Raw genomic sequence first — 22383 nt, forward strand, 5'->3', positions numbered from 1 at the left:
TCTCTCTCTCTCTCTCTCTCTCTCTCTCTCTCTCTCTCTCCCCTCGGCTCTGCCTTTAGCGAACATTCTTCATAAGTGTATTCAATGTATATAGGATTGTAATGTATTTTTCTACTGGTCCTTCATAAATAGTCTGTATTTTCTAGAATATGAACTTAGGGGAGAAACATACATCCGTGGTGTGTTTCCACATAGGAAGACCGGGATGGTAGGCTGAATTACTGCCATATAATAGGAGTATGGGCAGTACATGGGGTCCAGTTTAGACAAGATGAAGAAGAGAATCATGGTAGCAGACTTGTATGGATACATAAAATAAATGTACGGATGTATCATGAGATAGTTAAATTCTCCGTCTGAGTTGCTGACAGTTTAGCTTGAAAATTCAAACTAAATCAAAACAGAGTTTGAGCTTTCCTTTTTGCTCCTTTTAATCAGACTGCATTATGGCTTATTTCACTTGCTTGGCTGTCTAGCTGAGCTGAAGACTATGAAAAGCCATCATATGACTATGATAATACATAAAGATGCCGATTAGTGTTTTTCTTACTTAGGAAAATAGTGTTTCCGTAACTTCAAGAAGAAATGATTTCTCGTACCTGCAGAAGTGTAAATAGTTCTAATAGCTGAGTAGGTTTTTATAAATAAAAATTGGAGAGGGATTATAATTTCTTTTTTGTGTTTTGTTGGTATCCTCTGAGGTAGCATGTTTCTTCAGGCTTTCTTTGAGATGTGTTGTCTTTAGGGCAAGTAGTTCTGTGGGACTCTTCAAATGCCATTGCCCTGGACTTTTAACATCTTCCAGCTGTTGAAATATTTGTTCTGTCTCAATGGACCAAAAGCTTTAGCTAAACTTCTTATTTTAATGATAAAATATACATTGACAGTACGAAGCCAATTTTATTTATTTATTTATTTATTTATTTATTTATTTATTTATTTATTTCAACGTTTATTTATTTTTGGGACAGAGAGAGACAGAGCATGAACGGGGGAGGGGCAGAGAGAGAGGGAGACACAGAATTGGAAACAGGCTCCAGGCTCTGAGCCATCAGCCCAGAGCCTGACGCGGGGCTCGAACTCCCGGACCGCGAGATCGTGACCTGAGCTGAAGTCGGACGCTTAACCGACTGCGCCACCCAGGCGCCCCTCGAAGCCAATTTTAAATATAAATGTACCTTTGATAATGATGTCTTCAGTGACTTGATGAAAACATTAAGGGTATTTAAACTAGTAGAATACAACTTTTACTCTCGAACTTGACGAGAACTACCCAATAAAGGCAGACATTTGACCTTCAGAATTAAGGTATATACCATTCTACTTAGCAGTGTGCTTTGTCCTCCACAGCAGATTCTGCCATTACTGCATAAGGAACCTTGCTTTCCTAGCTCTCTCACGTTTATTTGCTCGGGTATGTTCAAACTTGTCTTATTAGTAAATGAAACAACAAAATCTACAGCTCCAGGGAAGAGGCCAGCCTTGGTACCTAACTTTGCCTTTACCCAAACTGGGATTTCTTTTGCCCCTACCAGTTAGCTCATCATATTTCTAAGGTGCTCTTGACAAGGAGAATAGCATTGGAGGCTCAAGTTGTTTATGACCCGAATACCTGGTGAGGGTGACAAGCAGACCACAGAGACTTGATAAACAGGTTTGGTTAAAAATGTACAGTATGTGCAGCCGTATTTACACTGTTGCTTCAATGAAGCAAGTGCAAATGCTTCGCATGCCAGAGGCAGCAGCGAAGGAGATACAGCAGCTCTGAAGAAGGCAATAATTTCGGCTTGGCTACAAGGTTCAGATAAAGGATACTTACGTGTGCCAGCCCCATAGGACCCATGCAGCCACCCACTGCCTAATTGTAATGCCAGGGTTCAGCCAAGGGGCTTAGCTGCTGGGTCTCCAGTGGGTTTCAGCTTCAGGGAGGCTCCTGGCCACCGGGGGAGGGCAGTTACTCTTCCTCCTCTGACCCAGTCTGGCAGATGGTTTATGCTGAGCTCGTTCCACAGACTGCCTCGTGTGTGGCCTCCTCCGCTTCACGGTGCGTGTATTAGTGCTGGCGCTTGCAGAGCGCTTAGCGACCGTGGGGCTGTCTTCTAGGTCAGGGATTTTCACCTTTTCTAGCATATCAGAGGAGGTTTATGGGGCACCTGGGTGGCTTAGTGGGTTAAACGTCCGACTCTAGATTTCGGCTCAGGTCATGATCTCGCGGTTCATGGGTTTGAGTCCCGCATCCAGCTCTGCGCTGATAGCATGGAACCTGCTTGGGATTCTCTGCCTCCCTCTCTCTCTGCTCCTCCCATGCTTGTGCTTTGTCTCCTTCAAAAAATAAATAAACGTTGGGGTGCCTGGGTGGCTCAGTCGGTTAAACGTCCGACTTCGGCTCAGGTCATGATCTCGCGGTCCGTGAGTTCAAGCCCCGCGTCACGCTCTGTGCTGACTGCTCAGAGCCTGGAGCCTGTTTCAGATTCTGTGTCTCCCTCTCTCTGACCCTCCCCTGTTCATGCTCTGTCTCTGTCTGTCTCAAAAATAAATAAACGTTAAAAAAATTAAAAAAAAAAAAAAGTTTAAAAACAAATAAAATATCAGAGGAAGTTTAAAGTCTCCGTTAGCCCTGGGATGTTTGTAGATCACTGTATTCATAGACTGTCCTACCAGATTTCTGCAGGATACGTGACCAGATAGACTCTTCTGGATGAGAAAGTGAATTCTTCGGTGGTTGAAGCTTTGACTGCGGAGTATGTGGGTACTTCTAGAGCAGAGTTCTCAAGTCGGTACTGTTGAGGCCACACAGTTCTTTGTCACAAGGGCTGCCCTGTGCTTTCTAGGTTGTTTTAGCAGCATCCCTGGCCTCTCCTCGCTAGCAGCACCTCCTTCTCAGTGGTGACAACCAAAAAGGTCTCCAGACATCGTCGTGTGTCCCTGGGGCGCCAAATTGCCCCCAGCGGGGAACCACTGTACCACAGTCACAGCAGACTGTGAACTAGCACTGCCTTCAGAGTACTGAAGGTGTGCAAACCTATCAGACCTGACACAGCCGTGACAGGAATATTGTAAGAAAGGAATAGATTGCCAGGTTAATGAATAATAACTCATTTGTGCCTCATAACTTATTTATGATGATCGATTACAGTGTGTAGGCTAGACTATACCCATGAACAACCTTAGAGACCAAGTAACTATAGTCTGGTCTCCAGAAATGTAAAAACTGAACCTAAGACCTAAACACTTCACATTCTTCAAAGCCTTATTTTTTTTAATGTTTATTTTTTGAGAGAGAGAGACAGAGACAGAGTGTGAATAGGGGAGGCGCAGAGAGAGAGGGAGACACAGAATCGGAAGCAGGCTCCAGGCTCTGAACTGTCAGCACGGAGCCTGCTGCGGGGCTCGAATCTACAGACTGCGAGATCATGACGTGAGCCGAAGTCAGACGCTAAATTGTCTGAGCCACCCAGGCTCCCCAGCCAAAGCCTTATTTTGTAAGGTAGTTAACCACCTTATTCTCGTTCAGTGCCTTATATCTGGCTTCAGTCTCCCCTCCCAATTTCTTCTGAGACAAAATGCAGATCCCCCTGTGTTCGTTTTGATCGGCTGCGGTAGCAAAGAGTGACAAACAGGATGGCTCAAGACCATGGGAATGGATCGTGTCACAATTCTGGAGGCAGAGGTTCGAAATAAAAATGCTCGCAAGGCCATGTTCCCTCTGAAGTCTCTGCAAGGAATCCTGCCTCACCTCTTGCAGCTTCTGGTGGCCCCTGGGCTTCCTTGGCTTACAGTAGCGCAACTTGAGTCTCTGCCTCTGTCTTCACACGGCCTTCTCTCTGTGTCCCAGTGTATCTCAAAATCACTCTGTCCTTATAAGGACGCCAGTTACTGGATTTAGGGCCTACTCTGCTCCAGGATGATCTCACCCTAACTTGATTACATCTGCAAAGACCTTACTTCTAAATAAGGTCCCATGTACAGGTCTCAGGGGCTAGACTTTTTGAGGACACAGTTCCACTCTCTACATTGCCCAGACCATCACCACTGTTGAATTATGATTATAATCAGATAAAAAAAAAAAATGTGCTATAAGCCAGTTCTAGAACACACCTTTTTTTTTTTTTTTTTAACATCGATTGATGATGCCATTTCTCATAATTTTGGAATGTCCTCCTGGTCACGTGACTTGAGCACCTGTATTTTGAGGGCTCCTAGGTCACCTTCATCCACATTTTCTTTCTCACACCTGTTCCTTGTCCAGAGTCTCCCCTTCATTTGTTCAAGCCACCTCCATGCATCCAGGTGCTCCTCAATAAACTCAAGAGATTACTTTGGTTCCTTATCCACAGGTGCTCCCCTGCCCAGCCAATACCGACCTAGTAAGCCGCCCGTGAAATTGCTTTTCTCCTCTCACAGGGCTACTGCCCTTGTGGGGCCACCTTGAATTCACCTGTGACACACACCCGACTGGAGTCCTGCCACCGTCCTCCGTCCACTTTACGTTCCACAGCCAGAGTCTGCTTCTTATCTTCTTATTTTAGTTTTTTAGAGTGTGCTTTTTGAAAGGCACATCTACTCAGTTCATCCTTGTAGATGGCCCTTCTGTGGCCTTACCTTGCACTAGCCTCACTGAACCCCTTTTTAGCCACCAGGACCTGGCACATGTTTCTTTGCCTGGATTCTCTCCCTCCCCACTGATCCACTCCACCCAAGCCTTTTCTAGGCAAAGCCCTTTTTATTCTTTAGGTTTTCAGTTAATTGTCACACCCCCTGGGTGCTATGATCCAGTCCTCTGGAGTGGGTTCAGTTCTGTTGCTTTATGGTCCCATAAAACCCTGTACTTTCTCTGTGGTAACATTTGTGTTACTGGGTGTTCATATCTGTCTTGTTGACCTTTGTATCCTCAGTGCATAGCCCAGCACCTGGCCCATAATGATCATTTATAAATATCTGTTAAATTGGAACCGATTGTGTAAATATAAACAGTTTGAGTGAATGCATTACTCAATGGGCAGACCCCTGCATTCCATCCCCAAGCTAAAATTACTTTGAATTCTCCCTTATTTTTAAAAGATGATTTTGTTTTGTATTCTCCATTACAGATTCCTATTTATTTATTTGTTTGTTTGTTTATTTGATTTTAGAAAGGGGGTGGTACCTCGGTGGCTCAGTCAGTTAAGCGTCTGACTTCGGCTCAGCTTATGATCTCACAGTCCGTGAGTTCAAGCCCCATGTTTGGCTCTGTGCTGACAGCTCAGACTCTGGAGCCTGCTTTGGATTCTGTGTCTCCCTCTCTCTCAAAAATAAACACTAAAAAAAAAAAATATTCAAAGAGAGAGTGCAAGCAGGAAAGAGGGGCAGATGGAAAGGGGAGAGAGAGAGAGAGAGAGAGATTGAGATCTTAAGCCTGACACAGGGCTCGATCCGATAACTATAGGATCCTGATCTGAGTCAAAATCAAGTGTCAGATGGTCAACTGACTGTGCCACCCATGTGTCCCATTATATATTAACCTTAATTAACTTTGGCAAATACAAATCTGGACCTGTGTTTATCACGTGGCTTTTCATATCTCTGAGCTTTACCTATAAACTTACCCAATGATGCCACATAACCTCACTTTCAAAAACATTTAGGACTGTATTTGCAAAACTGCTTTATAGAGGAAGTGTTTTCAGACCTGCTTTTATTTTGTACTATTGTATCAATTAATGTTTTGAGCTGCAAGTAAAAGTATAGTTATACCAAGGAGTTTAAGTAAAAAAACTGTTCACTTATCTGTCTCTCTCTCTCTCTTTCACACACACACACACACACACACACACACACACACACACACACACACACACACACCCCAAGTCAGGTGAGCTTGGGAAACCCTGCGTACTCCATTTCTCTTTGAGAGATTCAATGTTGGATCACTTAGGAAAGCTTATTTTAATATGTAACAGAATCTTCAAATAACAGTGGCTCAAACACTGAAGACATTTACTTCTGTAGGCAAACATGTGACTAAGGGGAGGCAGTCTGGGTCCAGTGTCGTGAGTAACCCAACCCCATCTCTTCTTCACCTGCATGCAGCGAGCTCTTTTCACTTTTCGCCCCCATGCATATAGCTTCAGGGCTGCAGCTGGTTTCTGCAGGTCCAAACATCATGATTTCATTCAAACACCTAGCAGGGAGGCAAGGCTGAGAAGGAAAGGCTGACCAAAGGGACTCCTTCCTTAAGTGGCTTTTCTTTTTTATCAGCAGAGGAAAACCTTTCCCAGACAGTGCCCGGGAGGCTTCTTATGTTTCATGGGTCAGTCTTGGGTCACAAGACTTGTCATCAGAAGAGAGTCTGGGAACGCCAGCATAAGACAAAGGGGAACAGGAGAGCCATGATTGTTCAGGTTCAGCCATGCTGCACCCCCTGCGGCTGGACACACCGGGACTTGGTAGACAAGAAGCAGGGGAGGCTGACAGTGGATTAGATGATAGACCGTTCCAGCCACAACCGGGAAATCATCTTTTCCACAGAACACTAACATAGAAGTAGTGTGGGGAAAAAAAGAAGAGCTCTGTAAAAGAACTAATGCCTTGCCTTTCAGATAAATGCAGGAAGGGGGTGGGACATTAGTTCAAAGAGGCCGGAAGTGATTGGAGACTCGGAACCCACTTCCTTTTGGCTGGTGTTAGTCATCCAGCTGTGGTTCATGTGAGTATCTTGGTAGTACCTTTTTGTTCCCACCAGCCCAGATGTGTCCTCCAGTATGTTTGAAGCACACAGATATATGGGCCGGGTCTGGGTGTCCTGCACAGCACCAAAAGAATGCAGAAATCTAGTCTAGTCTTGTTATCTATAACAAGAAAGTATAGTAAGTATAGTCATGTTCTGATTTGTGTTTTCATTCTTCTCAATTCTCTGCCCACGAATGATCCAGCCCTGATGTTTTCGGGTACTCCCTGCAGTTAGGTGAGTTGTAATAGTAATAATGATGACAAGAACATATTATCGAGCACGTACAGTACACAGAGTGCATATGCAACATACTGTCGAGTTGCTATAGCAATGTAGTATTAGTAGATTTCCACTTTACGACTGTGGACACGGAGGCAGAGAGAGAAAGGCTCTTCCAAGGTCCTTCAGAAAAGACCCAGGATTCTAATCTGAGTCTCTGACTCCAAAGCCTCCTCTCTAAACAATTTCTTTATGTTCATTATGTTTTAACTTTATTTTTCTAGAATATTTTCACCTTTCCTCATCCTGTAATGTCATTGGGGAAATACAGCCTAGAAGCTAGCACCTTTTATTTTGAGAAACACCCTTACTAATCTTAGGAGGAAATTAGAACCGGTACCAAATTGCATTTGCGAGCTTTCCTCTGCCTTTTAGATAATCTAGCATCAGAGTACAGGGAAGAGAGTTTCCTTTTTGTTAACATTTCCTTCCTGAAGACATTTAAGGCAGTAGGTTTTCATTTCCTGATTCCTGGTTCCATAATGTTACATATATTGACATAACTTGAACTCTAAGACACATTACAAATCCTGAGGGCTTAAAAAAGGATTTTCTATAGTGGATTATTACCAGATCATGATCCACAAGTTCAGGGACTTAAGTTAGAACTTGAGTGTTCCCAAGCAGTTTGAATGCCCAGTGGCTTAAAGCTGTGCAGGCTCCCTGCAAAGGGTCACAGCCTGGCTTGACCTCGTTTTGAGTTTTTCCATTTTGAAGTCTTTCCTATTATAGAGAGCTCAAGTCACCTGACATTGTCTCTCTTCCTCTGCAGAATAAATTTCTTCCTCAGGAAATTAACTTTTAAGAGAATCTTGGTTAAAGATTGAGTGGTTTGGGTATCATTTCCTCTAATTTGTAGGAAGAGTTGACATTGCTGTTCAATGTTGAAAGCTGTGGTGACTGGGAAGCACAATATCAATGTCTGGGGTTGAGTAGAACTGGGCTCAAGTCCTGGCCATGTGACCTTGGGCAAGTTACTGTTAATCTTTTAGAGCCTCAGTATTATCATCTGTAAAATGGGTCTAATGGTTCATCATCTTCATGGAATTTCTGTGAGAATTAAATAAGATAATGCACATAAAGACAGCAAATAGTCTCTGCTATGTGACTGATACATGCTGAGTATCATTATTATCCCTAGTCATTGTATTTTTCTCTAAGGATCTTGGCACAAATTAAGTTATTGCCCTTCTTCTAGATTATTTTACAGTTTTAAAAAATGGTTTGAGACCTTTAGCCATTGCTATACATCTGAAGGTTGTGGTACACTGTGGAGTCAGACATGATTTATGGCCCCTAATACATGATCTTAGAAATACACATGTTTAACTCAGTGCCTCTCCCTCCCCGTTCTTGTCAGATGGCAAGGATAACCATTGATCTACGTTTATTCCTTTATAAGTTGATGTTACTCATGTGTACACTTCTCTAGTATCAATTGTCTTGCAATATCCCTCACAACTGATTAGGAGACAATATAAGTTTGTGGCTGAAAAAAGTGAATTCGGTGTATTTTTTTCCTTTCATTCGAGGAAGCCAATGGAAGTAAACCTGAGTATGAAGATTACTTAGTAATTTGTAGTAATCCTGTTGCCAATTTAAGAGGCTGCCTACTTGCTCTTTAGAGCTTGCTTAGTTGTAGTTATGCCAGAGAGAAAGCTTCAGGAAGGTGGTAATAGCCTCTTGGACTTGCCCATCTCCTGTTTTTAAGGACCATGGGTTCAGGGCATCCCATGGGCACAGGATCCTGGGCTGTGGAATCTGGAGATCGGTGTTGAGAGGAATGAGGCCTTTCTAGTCCTGTGATGCGTCACTAGTCATGTTTTTTGGTGACCATGAATCACAGCAGATCCTTATCTTACCAACAAATGTGGTCCTTACAACTATTTGTTATATTCTTGACAATGAAATAGCAAGCATATGGCATGTTTGTTAGTCTTCAGAATTGTTTTGAAGGACTGAACAAGTAAGACTGAACTCAGTTTCTGGATAAATACCATGCCTTGTTTTGTTGGAGTACTTGCCACATTATGAATTTCTTGAGATACATATTTAGTTCAAGTTGTGCTCTGTTCACTTGCCCATTTGCAAAGTGCATGCAATTATCAAGCCTTGAACAAAATGTCAAGCAATTGAAATGCATGATCTGTCAGGAAAATTAAAAATAATAGCTAACATTTACTGGTTGTGAGTCAGGCATGACCGTAAGAACTTTACTTCCAACAAAATAATATATGACTTATATTTACAAGTAATAAATATATTACTATATCACTTAGTTCTCACAACAATCCAAGGAGATTGGTATTGTTATCCCCATTTTACAGATGAGAAAGTTAAAACACCAAGGGGATCAGTAATGTGCTCAAGATCATGAAGTGAGTAAGTGATAGAATTGGGATTCTCACCAGGCATTCTAAATCAAGTCTCTACTCTTACCTGTTATACTTCATTACTTTAAAATTGAACATTATTTCACTAAATACTTGTTTGTATTATTCTAAAACTAAGTGTTAAAGTTTAGTAAAATCAATGTCAGTCATGTGACATAATGTTTCAATCTCTTAACTCAAAATAAATTTCAGTGTAGACCAATAGTCTCCATTCCAGAAATGTTAACTAGGGTATTTTTATTCTAGTAAAGCACAAGATCAGATATAGGGATTTAGAAATCATGTTTTCGGAAGGAGAAGAGAAATTAATGGAAATTTGCACCAGAGGAATTCATATGCATGTCTTAAAGGAAAATAGGAAGAAACTCTAATTTTATCAAACCTCATCCAGTCGTGTGAATCAACAGGCGGGGAGAATGGGAGAGCCATTATAAATCCTGAGAGAACAGCAGGGGTCTAGGAGAGGATCTTGGAGAATGACCCAAAAGGAGGATGACTTAGAAATGTTACACAAGCATGAGAAGAGGAAGGTAGAGTTTCAGGATGTCACAGTACTCCACATCATCAAGTTTTGTAGATGTCAAGAATAGTGGTGAAATTCAAGTCATTGGGTTTGGTGGGATGCTGGGCCATGCTGGCCTTGGGGAGCACTTTCACTGGCACGTAGGCACAGGGTCTGAGAAACCAAAAATGCAGGCAGTGAGTAGCTCAGGAGACATCTGTCTTGCACCAGCAGATTCAAGTGAAGGTTTTTCAGGACAGGGCAACTGTGTGCATGTTTTAAACAAAGTCTCTGGAGCTACTTACTGCATAGGTACAAAATAAACATCACTATCTTGATGTATGCAAAAAATCATATTGTTTTGGATAATTCATTGATAGCATCAATTCTTTTAAATTTAACTCTTTTATGAAAAGAAGAATTGGAGGTGCTAGTTGGGTTTCCATCTGTCAGATTTTGGCTGTAAAAGAAAGTCCCATACCAATGCCATGGTAAAATATGAGACAACTCCTAGGGCTGAGGAGCAGTGGGTTGTGGGAAGGCTGGCCTTCACAATCAACCCTTCCCCTCACTTCCCCCATCACATCTTTCCTTTCATATGTATGGCTCCATCTTGGTCAACTAGCCTATTTCCCATTCCTGGTTATCCTTATTATGTACTTAAAGTAAAGGGTTTGCTAATAAAGGTTAAGTTGAGAACTCTCTCTAAGGTATTTGCATGTTTAAGAGTACCCCCCACCTCCAATCACAAGGCAAGTCCAGATGGGTCTGTGCCTAGGAGAAAGACCTGTTCTGTCACCACCTCTTCCTCATGACTCTTAATGGACCCAGAGCTTGGGTCCAAGGAGATGATCCTGGTTACTGAATGAGATTGGGATCCAAAAATTTTTTTTTCCAGATGTTTCTTCAGATGTTCCATTATTATTTGTTGACTAACCTGTCAATTTCCTACAGATTTGAAATGTCACCTCTACCATGTCCTAAATTCCCAGATGTGTTTGGATCAGTTCATGAACCCACTCCTCTGTTTCACTAACCCATCTGTCAATTCATCCCCAGGCCCAGTCTTCGAATTACTGTAGTTTTACAATATGCTTTTAATATGTCATAAGGCTGGATGGCTCTCATTCTTTTCCATAATCTTTCTGACTGTATTTACGTGTTTATTTTTCGTATGTTTTACAAAGATCAGCTTGACTGTTCCCATTCTTCACCACATCCCAAAAAACCCTGTTTGTACTTTGTTGTGATATGATAAAGTTATATTTTAATTTAGAAAGAATTGGAACCCCTTTAATATCAAACTTCTGTATCCATTCAGGCTTTCTGCTGAAATATAGCAGAAACTGTTTTCATATAGCAGAAACTTGTTAGGCTTAATCCTAAATATTTTATGGGTTTTTTGGCTCTTATAAATAAGATGACTTACTTTATTACATTTTCTAACCATGTGTCAGTCATATATAGAAAAGCTTTTTTTTGTTTTGTTTTGTTTTGTTTTTGGTTTTTTGTTTTTTTGTCTCAACGCAACTACTTTATTGAATTCACTCTTACTTTGTAATATCTTTTCAGGCAATGATGTCATCTGCAAATAATCCTTTTTCTGTAGGTCCAGAAAAATTCCATTGTGCAATAGTCACTTCAACTGTACCCTTAAACATCCACAGACACGATGCATTTATTATTCTTTAAGTTTTTCTTATCAAACACTAACATACCTATCATCCAGATATAATAGACATTAACTTTTTGCCATATTAATGTCAGATCATTCCTTTTTAAACACAAAAGCCCTGATGTAATACTGCGGGTACATCCATAGTATCTCCACCATCATCCCATCTTCCTCTTCCTCCTCTTCCTCCCCAGAGTAACTCCTGTGCTGAGGTTGGTATCGGTCCTGCTACACTCACTAATGCATATGTATATATGTGGCTTTGGTATTTTAAAAATGTGTGCCTGTTGGGGCGCCTCAGTCGGTGAAGCGTCGACTTCAGCTCAGGTCTTGGTCTTACGGATTCGTGAGTTCAAGCCCCGCGTTGGGCTCTGTGCTGACAGCTCAGAGCCTAGAGCCTGCTTCAGATTCTGTGTGTGTGTCTCTCTCTCTCTGCCCCTTCCCTGCTGGTGCTCTGTCTCTCTCTGCCTCAAAAATAGATAAACAATAAAAAAAAAAAAAAAAAAAGTGCCTGTTGTATGCAGTTGTGAAATATCCTGATTTAAAAGTAATAAATAGAGGCCCAGTATGAAAAATCCCAGCCTTTCTAGAAATCGATGGGGCAGAAAGTTAAAAGTGATCCATAATAATCTTTTTAAGAAAGCCACTATTCACAATAAGGTATGTCATCTTTTAACCCACTTCATTAGGTTGCATATGGTAGGACCACACACTATTTGAACTGCTTAACAAAAGAATGCCTTCCTGAGGGAAGAATAATTGAGGTATGTATTTACCACCAGATCCTGTTCTCTACTGATAGCTCTCTGTCTGGTGAGAGAAAGGGAAGGGAAGAAAAAGGAAGGGAAGGGAAGAAAAGGAAGGGAAGGGAAGAGAAAAAAAAGAAAAAAAAAAAGAAAGAATGGAATCTCAGCAGAGGTTACTAGGACTTTAAGTAGATTTCAACAGCGAGATCCGTCACTGTTTACATGGCAGAGCAACGGACTTCTATAGATGTGATTGCTGCACCTGATAGGGGTCCTGCTTGCACAAAGCAGACAGCCTTGATGAGCAGCTGGCAAACTTGGAGCACACATAAGACAATCAAAGGAAGTCTACATATAAACTTCTCCATGCAAGGAAAGGTGGTTTTTCCATTTGCCTTTTTCTGTGCAATTTAACTTCCTAATTACATGATCCAAATTGTTTCGGAGACTATGTAAACCATATGTTTGTTAAATGATAGAGACAAACATGGGGAAGTCTGATTAGCATCAACTTCCCTCAGGAAAGGGGTTTCTTACCCACCCCAGCTTAGCCTCTGTTATACTTATTGGACATGGGTGAGTAAGCAGAGGAGGGAAGTAGGTTTGTAAATAGCTGCATCTGGCTATGGATTCTCCCCTCTTCCTTCTGCTCAGGCACGTATCTTAACACAGATTTTTCCTTTTGTATTAGCATGAGAGAGAGGTGCCGACTGACATTAGGAGAATGAGTTTTATCCAATAGTTAGCAGATTCAGAGGAGAAAGTAGGATTGTTTTGAACCTTTATGAGATTGAGAGTGTGTGTGTGTGTGAGAGAGAGAGAGAGAACACAGATGTGTTAGCAAGAGGGAATGGCTTTTTAGTTTTTGTTTCAGTTGGTTTGAATAATAGAGGGTGAGAATAAATAATTGATTTACTGTTCAATGAAACCAAGGTTTTTAAAATATAAACATATTAAGAGTAGTGAAGAAGTTGTAAACATTGTGTAATGAAGTTTACAGGTCTAGGTGAAGTAATATTGGATGCTTGCTATTGGATCAGTTAACAACAACAAAGAGCAAATGTGTTTCCTGTGTCCTATTTTGGATTCAAGAAATTCAAAGAGTGGGAAAAGTTCCCTGTTCAGGCCTGTTCTGTGACACAAATGTGCAGATGTATAGAAATGGATACCTCGAGGTGAAGTCACATAGCTATAAAATAAAGTGGCCACAATTTATCTTCCAAACTGGACATTTGAGAGGATAACAGGCATAAACTAGGTCACATAGTCACCCCAACTCTTAATGGCATCGTAGTTGTCATTGCTCCAGAGAACAATTAAAAAACTCTTAATTTTTCTACTTTTTCTGGCTTTAATTGCCTCCAAAAGACAAAGATTCAGAGCATCATTGCAACACATTAGCGGATACTGACACAAACACTGGGGAAAATAGGAAGTCAGAAAAGTAAGAGGAAAAGGAAGACTTAACTAGTTAACTCATAAGAGTTTACATGGCTTTCCTGTGACCTCTTGGTCTTAAATAGGTGGAACCACTTTACTGCCGACAACTTTTTGGAACTTGAGTCCTCTTGAATGATGGGCTTATGGCATATACGTTTCTTTGCCTTTTATTTCTTTGGAAAGATGAAGAATACCTATGCAGTGTCATTGGTTAGGGCACTACCTGAACACCCATATACGCAACATTAGGATGCTTGGAGTTCTCTGAGAAAACAGAATTCCTTTTAACTGGAAATGGGTGTCTTTGGCTAACAGGTCATCTTGTTTAACTTGTGAGTTGGACCAAGAGTAACTAGAGCTACAGAGAGAGGATGGCAACAAGGAGGCCCTCGTTCTTCTTGTTCTTTCTCTTGTTTTTGATATTGTTGAGGCTCTGCTTGTGTTCTTTTGCGGTTTGGTTTTTATCCTGGGTTCTGAGCTGTTAACTCCATGTTTAAGATCTCTAGACAACATTATAAGCATTCCCTGCTCTGCCAAAAATTGCTTTGTTTCTTGTAAACATGGTCTTTTGAAAATACAACCTTACTTGTTTGTAAAGTGTATTATTCTGCTTTCTCCTTTGATGAAAATCATGTGAACTTTGATAAACCTTATTTTGATATGAGAAATATTTTATATATGCTGGCTCTGGCTGTGTTGGTTTGCAGGCAGTCTCAGGAAAGCTTTGGAAATGATCTTGCCATGTGAACTTCCAGTTAATACAGATTATTACTGTAGCAACAAGTAGACTTGATCAGAAGGCAGTATTTTGCTTTTATAGATAATAACTGTGTGCTGTCTTTTGAAGAGAGAATACCAAACTAAATTTTAGAAAAGATTTTATAAATTTTCCTAAGGAGAGTTATAAGGGAGTGGTTGACTGGTAGGCGTCCGCCACTGAATGAAAGAAATTCTAAGAAATCTTGAGCAAAGCGGCCTATCCTGAAATGCCTAGTGTAGTTGGGCATGAGGAGTTTCATTTCCTCATAGCTCCCCTGAGTTCATACATTTGCATTTATTATTAAATAAGGTGAATATTCAATATTGTTCCTAGAATATATTAGAATATATTGCATAGTCATCCATTTATTCAGCAGTTCTTTCTTGAGCTTTCCCATGTTCAGCTGCAAGGGCACAGATGTGGAGTAGAGGGAGAGCTGTATCTAACCAGGGTTGGGATTTGCCAAAGAGATGAGCATGTATACACGTGGTGATTATAACTACATCCCTAGAAATCCAAGCTGGGTAATCTAGTAAGCATAAAGGGTTCAAGGACAGGGGAAAGGTGGTAGGGTCAGTGGGCTAAAGAATCATTGGGGTTGAGGGGCGCCTGGGTGGCTCAGTCGGTTGAGTGTCCAACTTAGGCTCAGGTCATGATCTCATGGTTCATGAGTTTGAGCCCCGTGTCGGGCTTTGTGCTGACAGCTCAGAGCCTGGAGCCTCCTTCGGTTTCTGTGTCTCCCTCTCTCTCTGCCTCTCCCCCTCTCATGCTCTCAATCTCTCTCTCTAAAAAATAAATACTCGTTAAAAACAATTAAAAAAAAAAGAATCATTGGGGTTGAGGATTAGAAGAAGAGGGGAGTAGGAGAGACAGATGGTTGGAGAGGGTGTTTGACATTGGGATTACAGAGACATTGCAGTTGATTTCAATGACAAGGTCTAGGGTATGACGATGGTGGGGTAGCTGAAGGACAGAAGGTAAGATGGTTGGGGAAGGGGAAGTCAAGGAACTGACAAGCCGGGGTAATGGAAGTCTCCCCTGTGTGGAAATTCAAGAAAGTAGTGTTGTAGGGGGACCGTGAGCCAGCAACTAAACTCATACGGGTAGATAACTCAACTGGGAGTCTTTCCTTGACTTTGATTATGAGATAGAGCCGGACAGCATGAGCTTCAAAGCTAAGGACTTTTTGGGAGGAAGAAGTGATCACTGTCTAGCAGCAGCATGAGAAACCAGCTGATAGAAAGCCTTATGGGGAGGCCATGTTTTCTAGGGAGAGCCAAGCTTCTGTTAAGGCAAGAAAGTAAAGGGAGGGTTCAAGGACAAGCTGAGGATTTACAAGATTTTGCTGGATTCCCTGTATGAGGTCCATTTCTGGAGGACACAGAAGGGGTTCAGGAACAAGCTGAGTTGCTCAGGGAGATAGAGCCAGATTAGGTGTGTTCACAGTGCTATGGGGATGAGATTCCAGGGGAATGGAGAATACTGGGAAAATGGGCATAAGCAGGGATAGAGAAATCAGTCCTGGTGGTTTCTGAAGCAGGTGGTGAGGCTGTGTGTGTTAGAAGGATGGCTTAGGCAGATCTCCAAGGCTCTTCTTCCCTCCTGTGCCTGGTGGTTTGGAGGCTGGGACTGAGCTGTTGTTATCCAGAGCATGGGTAGGTTTGGGGCTCCCTCTTTATTCTGCGGACAGAGGGAAGACTGGGGAAGTGTGCCTGTTCGAGCATTACCACTATGCATGTGTGTCTCACTTGTAATACATTATCCAGTTCCAGGATAATGTAAAATTAAAGCTAGAGTTTAGCATTATTTGTTTTTTTTAATTTTTATTTTTAATTAAAAAAAAAAATTTTTTTTTTCAACGTTTTTTATTTATTTTGGGGACAGAGAGAGACAGAGCATGAGCGGGGGAGGGGCAGAGAGAGAGGGAGACACAGAATCGGAAACAGGCTCCAGGCTCCGAGCCATCAGCCCAGAGCCTGACGCGGGGCTCGAACTCCCGAACCACGAGATCGTGACCTGGCTGAAGTCGGACGCCCAACTGACTGCGCCACCCAGGCGCCCCTATTTGTTTTGTTTTTAAATATTTATTTTTTGGAGTGCACAAGTCACGGAGGGGCAGAGAGAGGGGGACAGAGGATCTGAAGCGGGCTCTGCACTGACAGGCCAACAGTAGAAAGCCTGAAATGGGCTCAAACTCAGAAACTGCAAGATCATGACCTGAGCCCATGTCCAACACTCAACTCAGGTGCCCCTAGCATTATTTAAAAAAAAAAACTTTTTTTTAATGTTTGTTTATTTTTTTGAAAGAGAGAGCACAAGCTGGGTAGGCGCAGAGAGAGAGGGAGACAGAGAATCCGAAGCAGGCTCCAGGCTCTGAGCTGTCAGCACAGAGCCCGATGCAGGGCTCAAACTCACATACCACAAGATCATGACCTGAGCTGAAGTTGGATGCTTAACCGACTGAGCCACCCAGGTGCCCCTTCCCCAGCATTATTTTTAATATTGCTTTCAAACCTGAGATACAATTTATACATTGCAGAAAAATAGTAATTAACAGGCTTAATTCGGGAGGATTATATTGATTCATAATCAGTATATATAATTCAGATTCTCGTTCATTTAAAAAAATTTTTTAACACTTATTTATCATTGAGAGACAAACACAGAGCATGAGCAGGGAGGGCTAGAGAAAGGGGGAGACACAGAATCTGAAGCAGGCTCCAGGCTCTGAGCTGTCATCACAGAGCCTGACATGGGGCTCGAACTCACAAACTGAGATCATGACCTGAGCCAAAGTCGGTTGCCTAACCAACTGAGCCACCCAAGCGCCCCTCTAGTTCATATTTTAAAATAAATCATTTTCAGGATGCCTGGGTGGCTCAGTCGGTTAAGCATCTGACTTCGGCTCACGTCATAATCTCATGGTTCGTGAGTTCAAGCCCCGCATCGGGCTTTGTGCTGAGAGCTCAGAGCCTGGAGCCTGCTTCAGATTCTGTGTTTCCCTCTCTCTCTGCCCCTCCCTCACACGTGCTCTGTCTCTGTCTCAAAAATAATCATTAAAAAAAGTTTTAAATAAATCATTCTCCTCCTATCCTTCCTTCCTCCCCATCACCTTCTCCCTGAATGTGACTTGAAAATGGACAGTGTCACAGTCTTATCCATTGAATTGTTGACATATTCCTTTCCCTTTTCCTTCTAGTGAAGAAAGTTACAACGTCAATGATTATTCCTTAAGAGATCAGCTATTGGTGGAATCTTGTGACAATGAAGAGCTTAATTCTTCTCCAGGGAAGAACAGTTCTACAATGCTTTATTCAAGACAGAGCTCTGCCAGCCACCTCTTTACTCTGACAGTCCTGAGTAACCATGCGAGTGAGAAAGTGGAAATGCTGCTAGGGGCTGAGACACAGTAAGTACAGACAGGGATGGTTTCAGAATTATCTGGTGTCATTCTTCCCTAATTACTTACCCTTGGTCTGAGACTCTCTAAAAAACTGGTGAACAGTAGCTACTATGTATTTTTTGCTGAGTACCTATTATGCCCCACACGCTGGGTCTAGGTGCTTCATGGAGAATCTCATCTTTTCATTGTGATCCTCTCAACATCTCGAGAGATGGGTGTTATTATATTCATCTTCATGAATCCTGATGGATGCATTGTGCTTTAGGTGGTGTGCTTTTATATTTAGAAAGTGGTTTAAAAATCACTTTATTTTAATCATTGATAAAGATATGACCCATGAGCCATGGGTAGTTGACACCTGGTAGTTTCCACGTAGGCTGTAAGTTTTCCCAGATAAAGGAGGTAAGGCCATTTTGCAGTCACCTGCCTTCAGCTGGACAGCAAAAAGCCTGATGATTTCTATCAAAAGAGATACTCGGTTTGGGGAAACATTAATGAATCCACTTTCCTATCAGAGTTGATGCCAAGGCTAAATAGAGAGTCCCGCTGGGTGTGTCTGCTGGTGTACTAGTGGTCATGGTGCAGTCCGTCCTCACACTGGATGGATGAAGGCAAGAGAGCTTAATTTTCAAGTCTACCCCCATGGTTTGGTCCATTTAGAGACAGTTGAGCAATTTATTTGTTTGGAAGCTGGAGACCTCCTCTTGAAATAGTCATCACAGGCCGGTATTATGTTGGGTGGAACAGTAGAGGAAAGGGGAAGTTCTCTGACTCTTTATCCTCAGGGATCATCCTACGCATACCTCCCACCCAAATCTGCCAAGGTTCCCAGGTGGTGTAATTAAAATGGATCAGCAGCTGGTGAATAACAACCCCGAGACTGTAGCAAAATCTTAATGAAAGTAAACCCAGAGAGGTGTCCCTACCTCTTGAGAGTATTTTAACAGTGTTTCTGGGTCTTTAAAGAGAGATATCAGAAAAAGATTACAATTACAAAGCATCCATATTAAAACGTTTTCGACGATCATTTCGTATCTTTTTGGCACTAGAAGTAACTTTTCAAAGGCTAAAGAAAACCAAGAGGGATAGGTTGATGTAAACTCCATTTGAGATTTGAAAATTTGCCAAAATAGAGTATTCCAAATGAACTTGAGAGTTAGTAGAGGGAATAAGAAAAGGAGCTTCATCCTATGTGTTTGTTTACGAAACAAAGAAATGTCTTTTCTTAAGGTCCCGGAGCTCTTCCATGAAATTGCTAAAGGATTCTTTATTTGCTGTATTTGCTCCTCTGGGTGGGTGCTATTGCTGGTCTGTGCAGATGACCAGCATGAGACACACGTAAGACCAGGGCTCAGGAAGGCATTTCTTCAACTCTGGAAGTGATTAAACCTCTTGTCCACTGAAGACAAACCCAGCCTTCCTCTGGGGAAGCCTCTCTTTAAAAGAGAATTTAGTATGTCTAAGCTTTGGATCTTATATGATTTTAAGGGTGAAAAGTCTTTAAAGGCTTTGGAGATGAGTGCTTATCCAGAGATTTTAGAGAATTCTCAAACAGATTTTCAGTTGTCAGTTTTAGTTAGTAATGGTGAAAGTGTTGCTGGTTTTGCTTTGTGTTTTCCTTTCCTCTGTGTTTATAAGGATTGTTTGTTCTCTTTCTTTTTCTTTTTTAGGATTGTTTGTTCTATATTCAGGTCTTGCCAACGTATCAGCAGAGCTTTTCCTGACTGTCTCTTTCATTATTTATGTAACCTCCACCCCTTGTTTCTGAGATTATTCCAGCAAAGTAGGAAGTAAACCGACACGTCCAGTTCTTTTTATACCAAGGCTAGATCCTTTTCTGGGACATTCTGTAGCATTTGTTTACCTTCTTGCCTTTTGATCTTGCCATGGACTGAATCGTATACTCATTTCCTCAATCATAAATGTTCTCAGAATATTGAGTTATGTCACCCATAAATGATATGAGTCATGGGTCTGACTCCTATGTGTAGAACATTCCAGAGAGGCAGAGGTCTCCTTGGGTACAGGAGTGACTCCCTCACTCTCCTCCCCTCCACCACCAACTTAGGTATCAGTTGAAAAGTAAATAAACATCTTTAAGCATACAAGGCATAAAATAGCATTTGTATTGAAAGAAAATGTTACAGCCAGGATGTACTTTCCTTAAAAAAAAAAAAAACCAAAAAAACCCCAGAAAACAATTCACTTTTTAAAAGTCTAGCAAATTATTATATGCCATGTTAGAAAAAGTGCAGGTCAGACCTGGGCCGAACTGGTTTTGAGCAATCAGAGTTTTGGTCTACGTAGAGTATTTTCTTTGCTTCTAAGATTTGCAAAATTTATAGGTGAATATATGTTTTTGAAGTTTCTTGTCTTGTATGTTATGTGTGATTAAGGTGGCCTATTAGCAAACTGGTTGAGAAAACCAGGTTTTCACCACCGTTCTGGCCTTTTAATATCTGTAGTACTTTATACTAGTTACTAATGTCCTTTGTCTACTTATTCTTTGGTTTGAAAAAGGAGGTGGTTCATACCTAAATATTTACCTTCTTTGAAAAACTGTTGTCAACAGAGATCATGTGGGGATATACAGAATGTAAAATCAGCAGGAGGGGTGCAGCTGTTTGACACAACAGTTCAGTCATTATAATGGTGAAATTGTAGAACAGATCAATAACTTTGATTACATAAAGAATGTAGAAAAGCTTCCCAAAAGGAAATGGGGTAAACATTGAGCATCCGGGATGTGCCAAATGGAGCCAGCCATAGAACATGAGGAAGGGTCCCATAGGGGTTTCTAGAGAAGGATAAAACTGAGCTGAAGTAAAGTGACCATACATCTTGGTTTCTTCAAGGATCAGTATAATGTCTGTTCTGGCACAACTAACAATAGCACCCACTTTGACTCTCAAAGGTGTCTTGTTTAGACAGTAAAATATGTAGTGGCCCTAATTACTGGTTGGTACTCCACCTCCCTCATTTTTTCTCCCATATGTAAAATGAGACAAAGGTGATATGATTTGCCTGAGGTCATACAGGAAGTGAGTTGTTGCCAAAGCTGGGACTAGACCCTGAACCTCCTGAATCTAGTGTTCTTTCTGGTAACAAATTTGAATCTTCCTACTGAGATGCCACCAGTCAGACTAGTCCACCCCTTCCTTGCCATTTCGCCCTTTTTCCCTAGAAGGGAAACTCCAGGAAGCCCCTTGCTATTTCAATTTTTTTTTTAATGTTTATTTATTTTTGAGACACAGAGAGAGCATGAACGGGGGAAGGTCAGAGATAGAGGGAGACACAGAATCCGAAGCAGGCTCCAGGCTCCGAGCTGTCAGCACAGAGCCTGACGCGGGGCTTGAACTCACGAGCCATGAGATCATGACCTGAGCCGAAGTCAGATGCTTAACCGACTGAGCCACCCAGGCGCCCCACCACTTGCTATTAAATGTGAGAAATTATTAAAACGTGAATTGTATTCTTAGGTCCATAGACTAAAAAGGAAAAACATTTGTGGAAACTCAGATGGTAAATTTAGGGCATCATATTGTTTCAATTCCATAATAAAAAACAGAATAGATGGTGCAGGAAGACTTCTCTGAGGTGACATTTGAACTGAACCCTGAGTGACAAGGGGGAGTCAGCCTGTGGGAAAACGCAGGGCCAGAATGTTCTAGGCAAAGGAAACAACAAATGCAAAACTTCTAGAGAAACGAGTTTGATGTTGTCAAACTTGGCTTGAACATCGTGAAAATGGCTAGATCAGAATAAACCAAGGAGAGAGTGGGTGGTCAAGAGGCCAACAGAGGCCAGATCATTTCAGAGCAGAGCTATTCCAGTATGTCCCGTGGGCCATCAGTCCTCAAACCATAACCTCCTGTGCATGAGGGAAGGAATTAAGAACTTAGAGCATTTCGACATTTCTGCATCATCAAAGCATGTGATTATTTTAACAGTAACTCATTTTTGTTGTATTTCTAAGAACACTTGGTTCACAGTGGATGGGATAGGAGGTTGAGGTGGGGGGGCGGTGAAGACTGGTTCTTCACCACACGTATTTTGAGAAGCAAGCATGTAGAGCCTTTTAAGTCATGGCAGGAAGTTCTCCGGAAGATTGGAATGGGGGCAGAAGAGAGCAAATAGGGTCCTGGTGCAGTAGTCAAGGGGAGTCCTGGCAGTGGCTTGGGCTGTGGTCTGAGAGGGGAGATAGAAACACGCTATTTTGGAGGCAGAGAATAGGATGAATTTACGGATTGGATGAGTTGGGGTGGCTGTGAGAGACGAATTGATGATGTTTTGGATTTTAGGTTTGAGCAGCTGGTACCATGTTAAGTTGTTCCTTAAGGGTCTTCAGTATGACTTCTTCCTCTGCGTCCCTGTTAAGGCTGTTCCATCGAAAGATGAGTAGTGGCTTCCTAGTTGCCCCATTCAACAGTCTTCCTTTCTTTACCTCCAGTGTCATTTCATTTTGTTGACTGTTCA

General features: G+C 41.8%; 1 protein-coding gene across 2 annotated transcripts in view; it reads left to right on the forward strand.

Moving 5' to 3' along the window:
- Positions 1–22383, forward strand: part of ARHGEF26 (Rho guanine nucleotide exchange factor 26) — a 129975-nt gene that overhangs the window by 97166 nt on the left and 10426 nt on the right. For both annotated transcript variants that reach the window (XM_040480538.1, XM_040480537.1), the window contains one exon: positions 17704–17913. In XM_040480538.1, coding sequence (XP_040336472.1) covers positions 17704–17913 — 210 coding nt within the window. The remainder of the gene's footprint in view (positions 1–17703; positions 17914–22383) is intronic.

This window comes from Herpailurus yagouaroundi, unplaced genomic scaffold (assembly GCF_014898765.1).
Source record: "Herpailurus yagouaroundi ecotype Mexico unplaced genomic scaffold, PumYag 159, whole genome shotgun sequence".
NCBI classification, from domain to species: domain Eukaryota; kingdom Metazoa; phylum Chordata; class Mammalia; order Carnivora; family Felidae; genus Herpailurus; species Herpailurus yagouaroundi.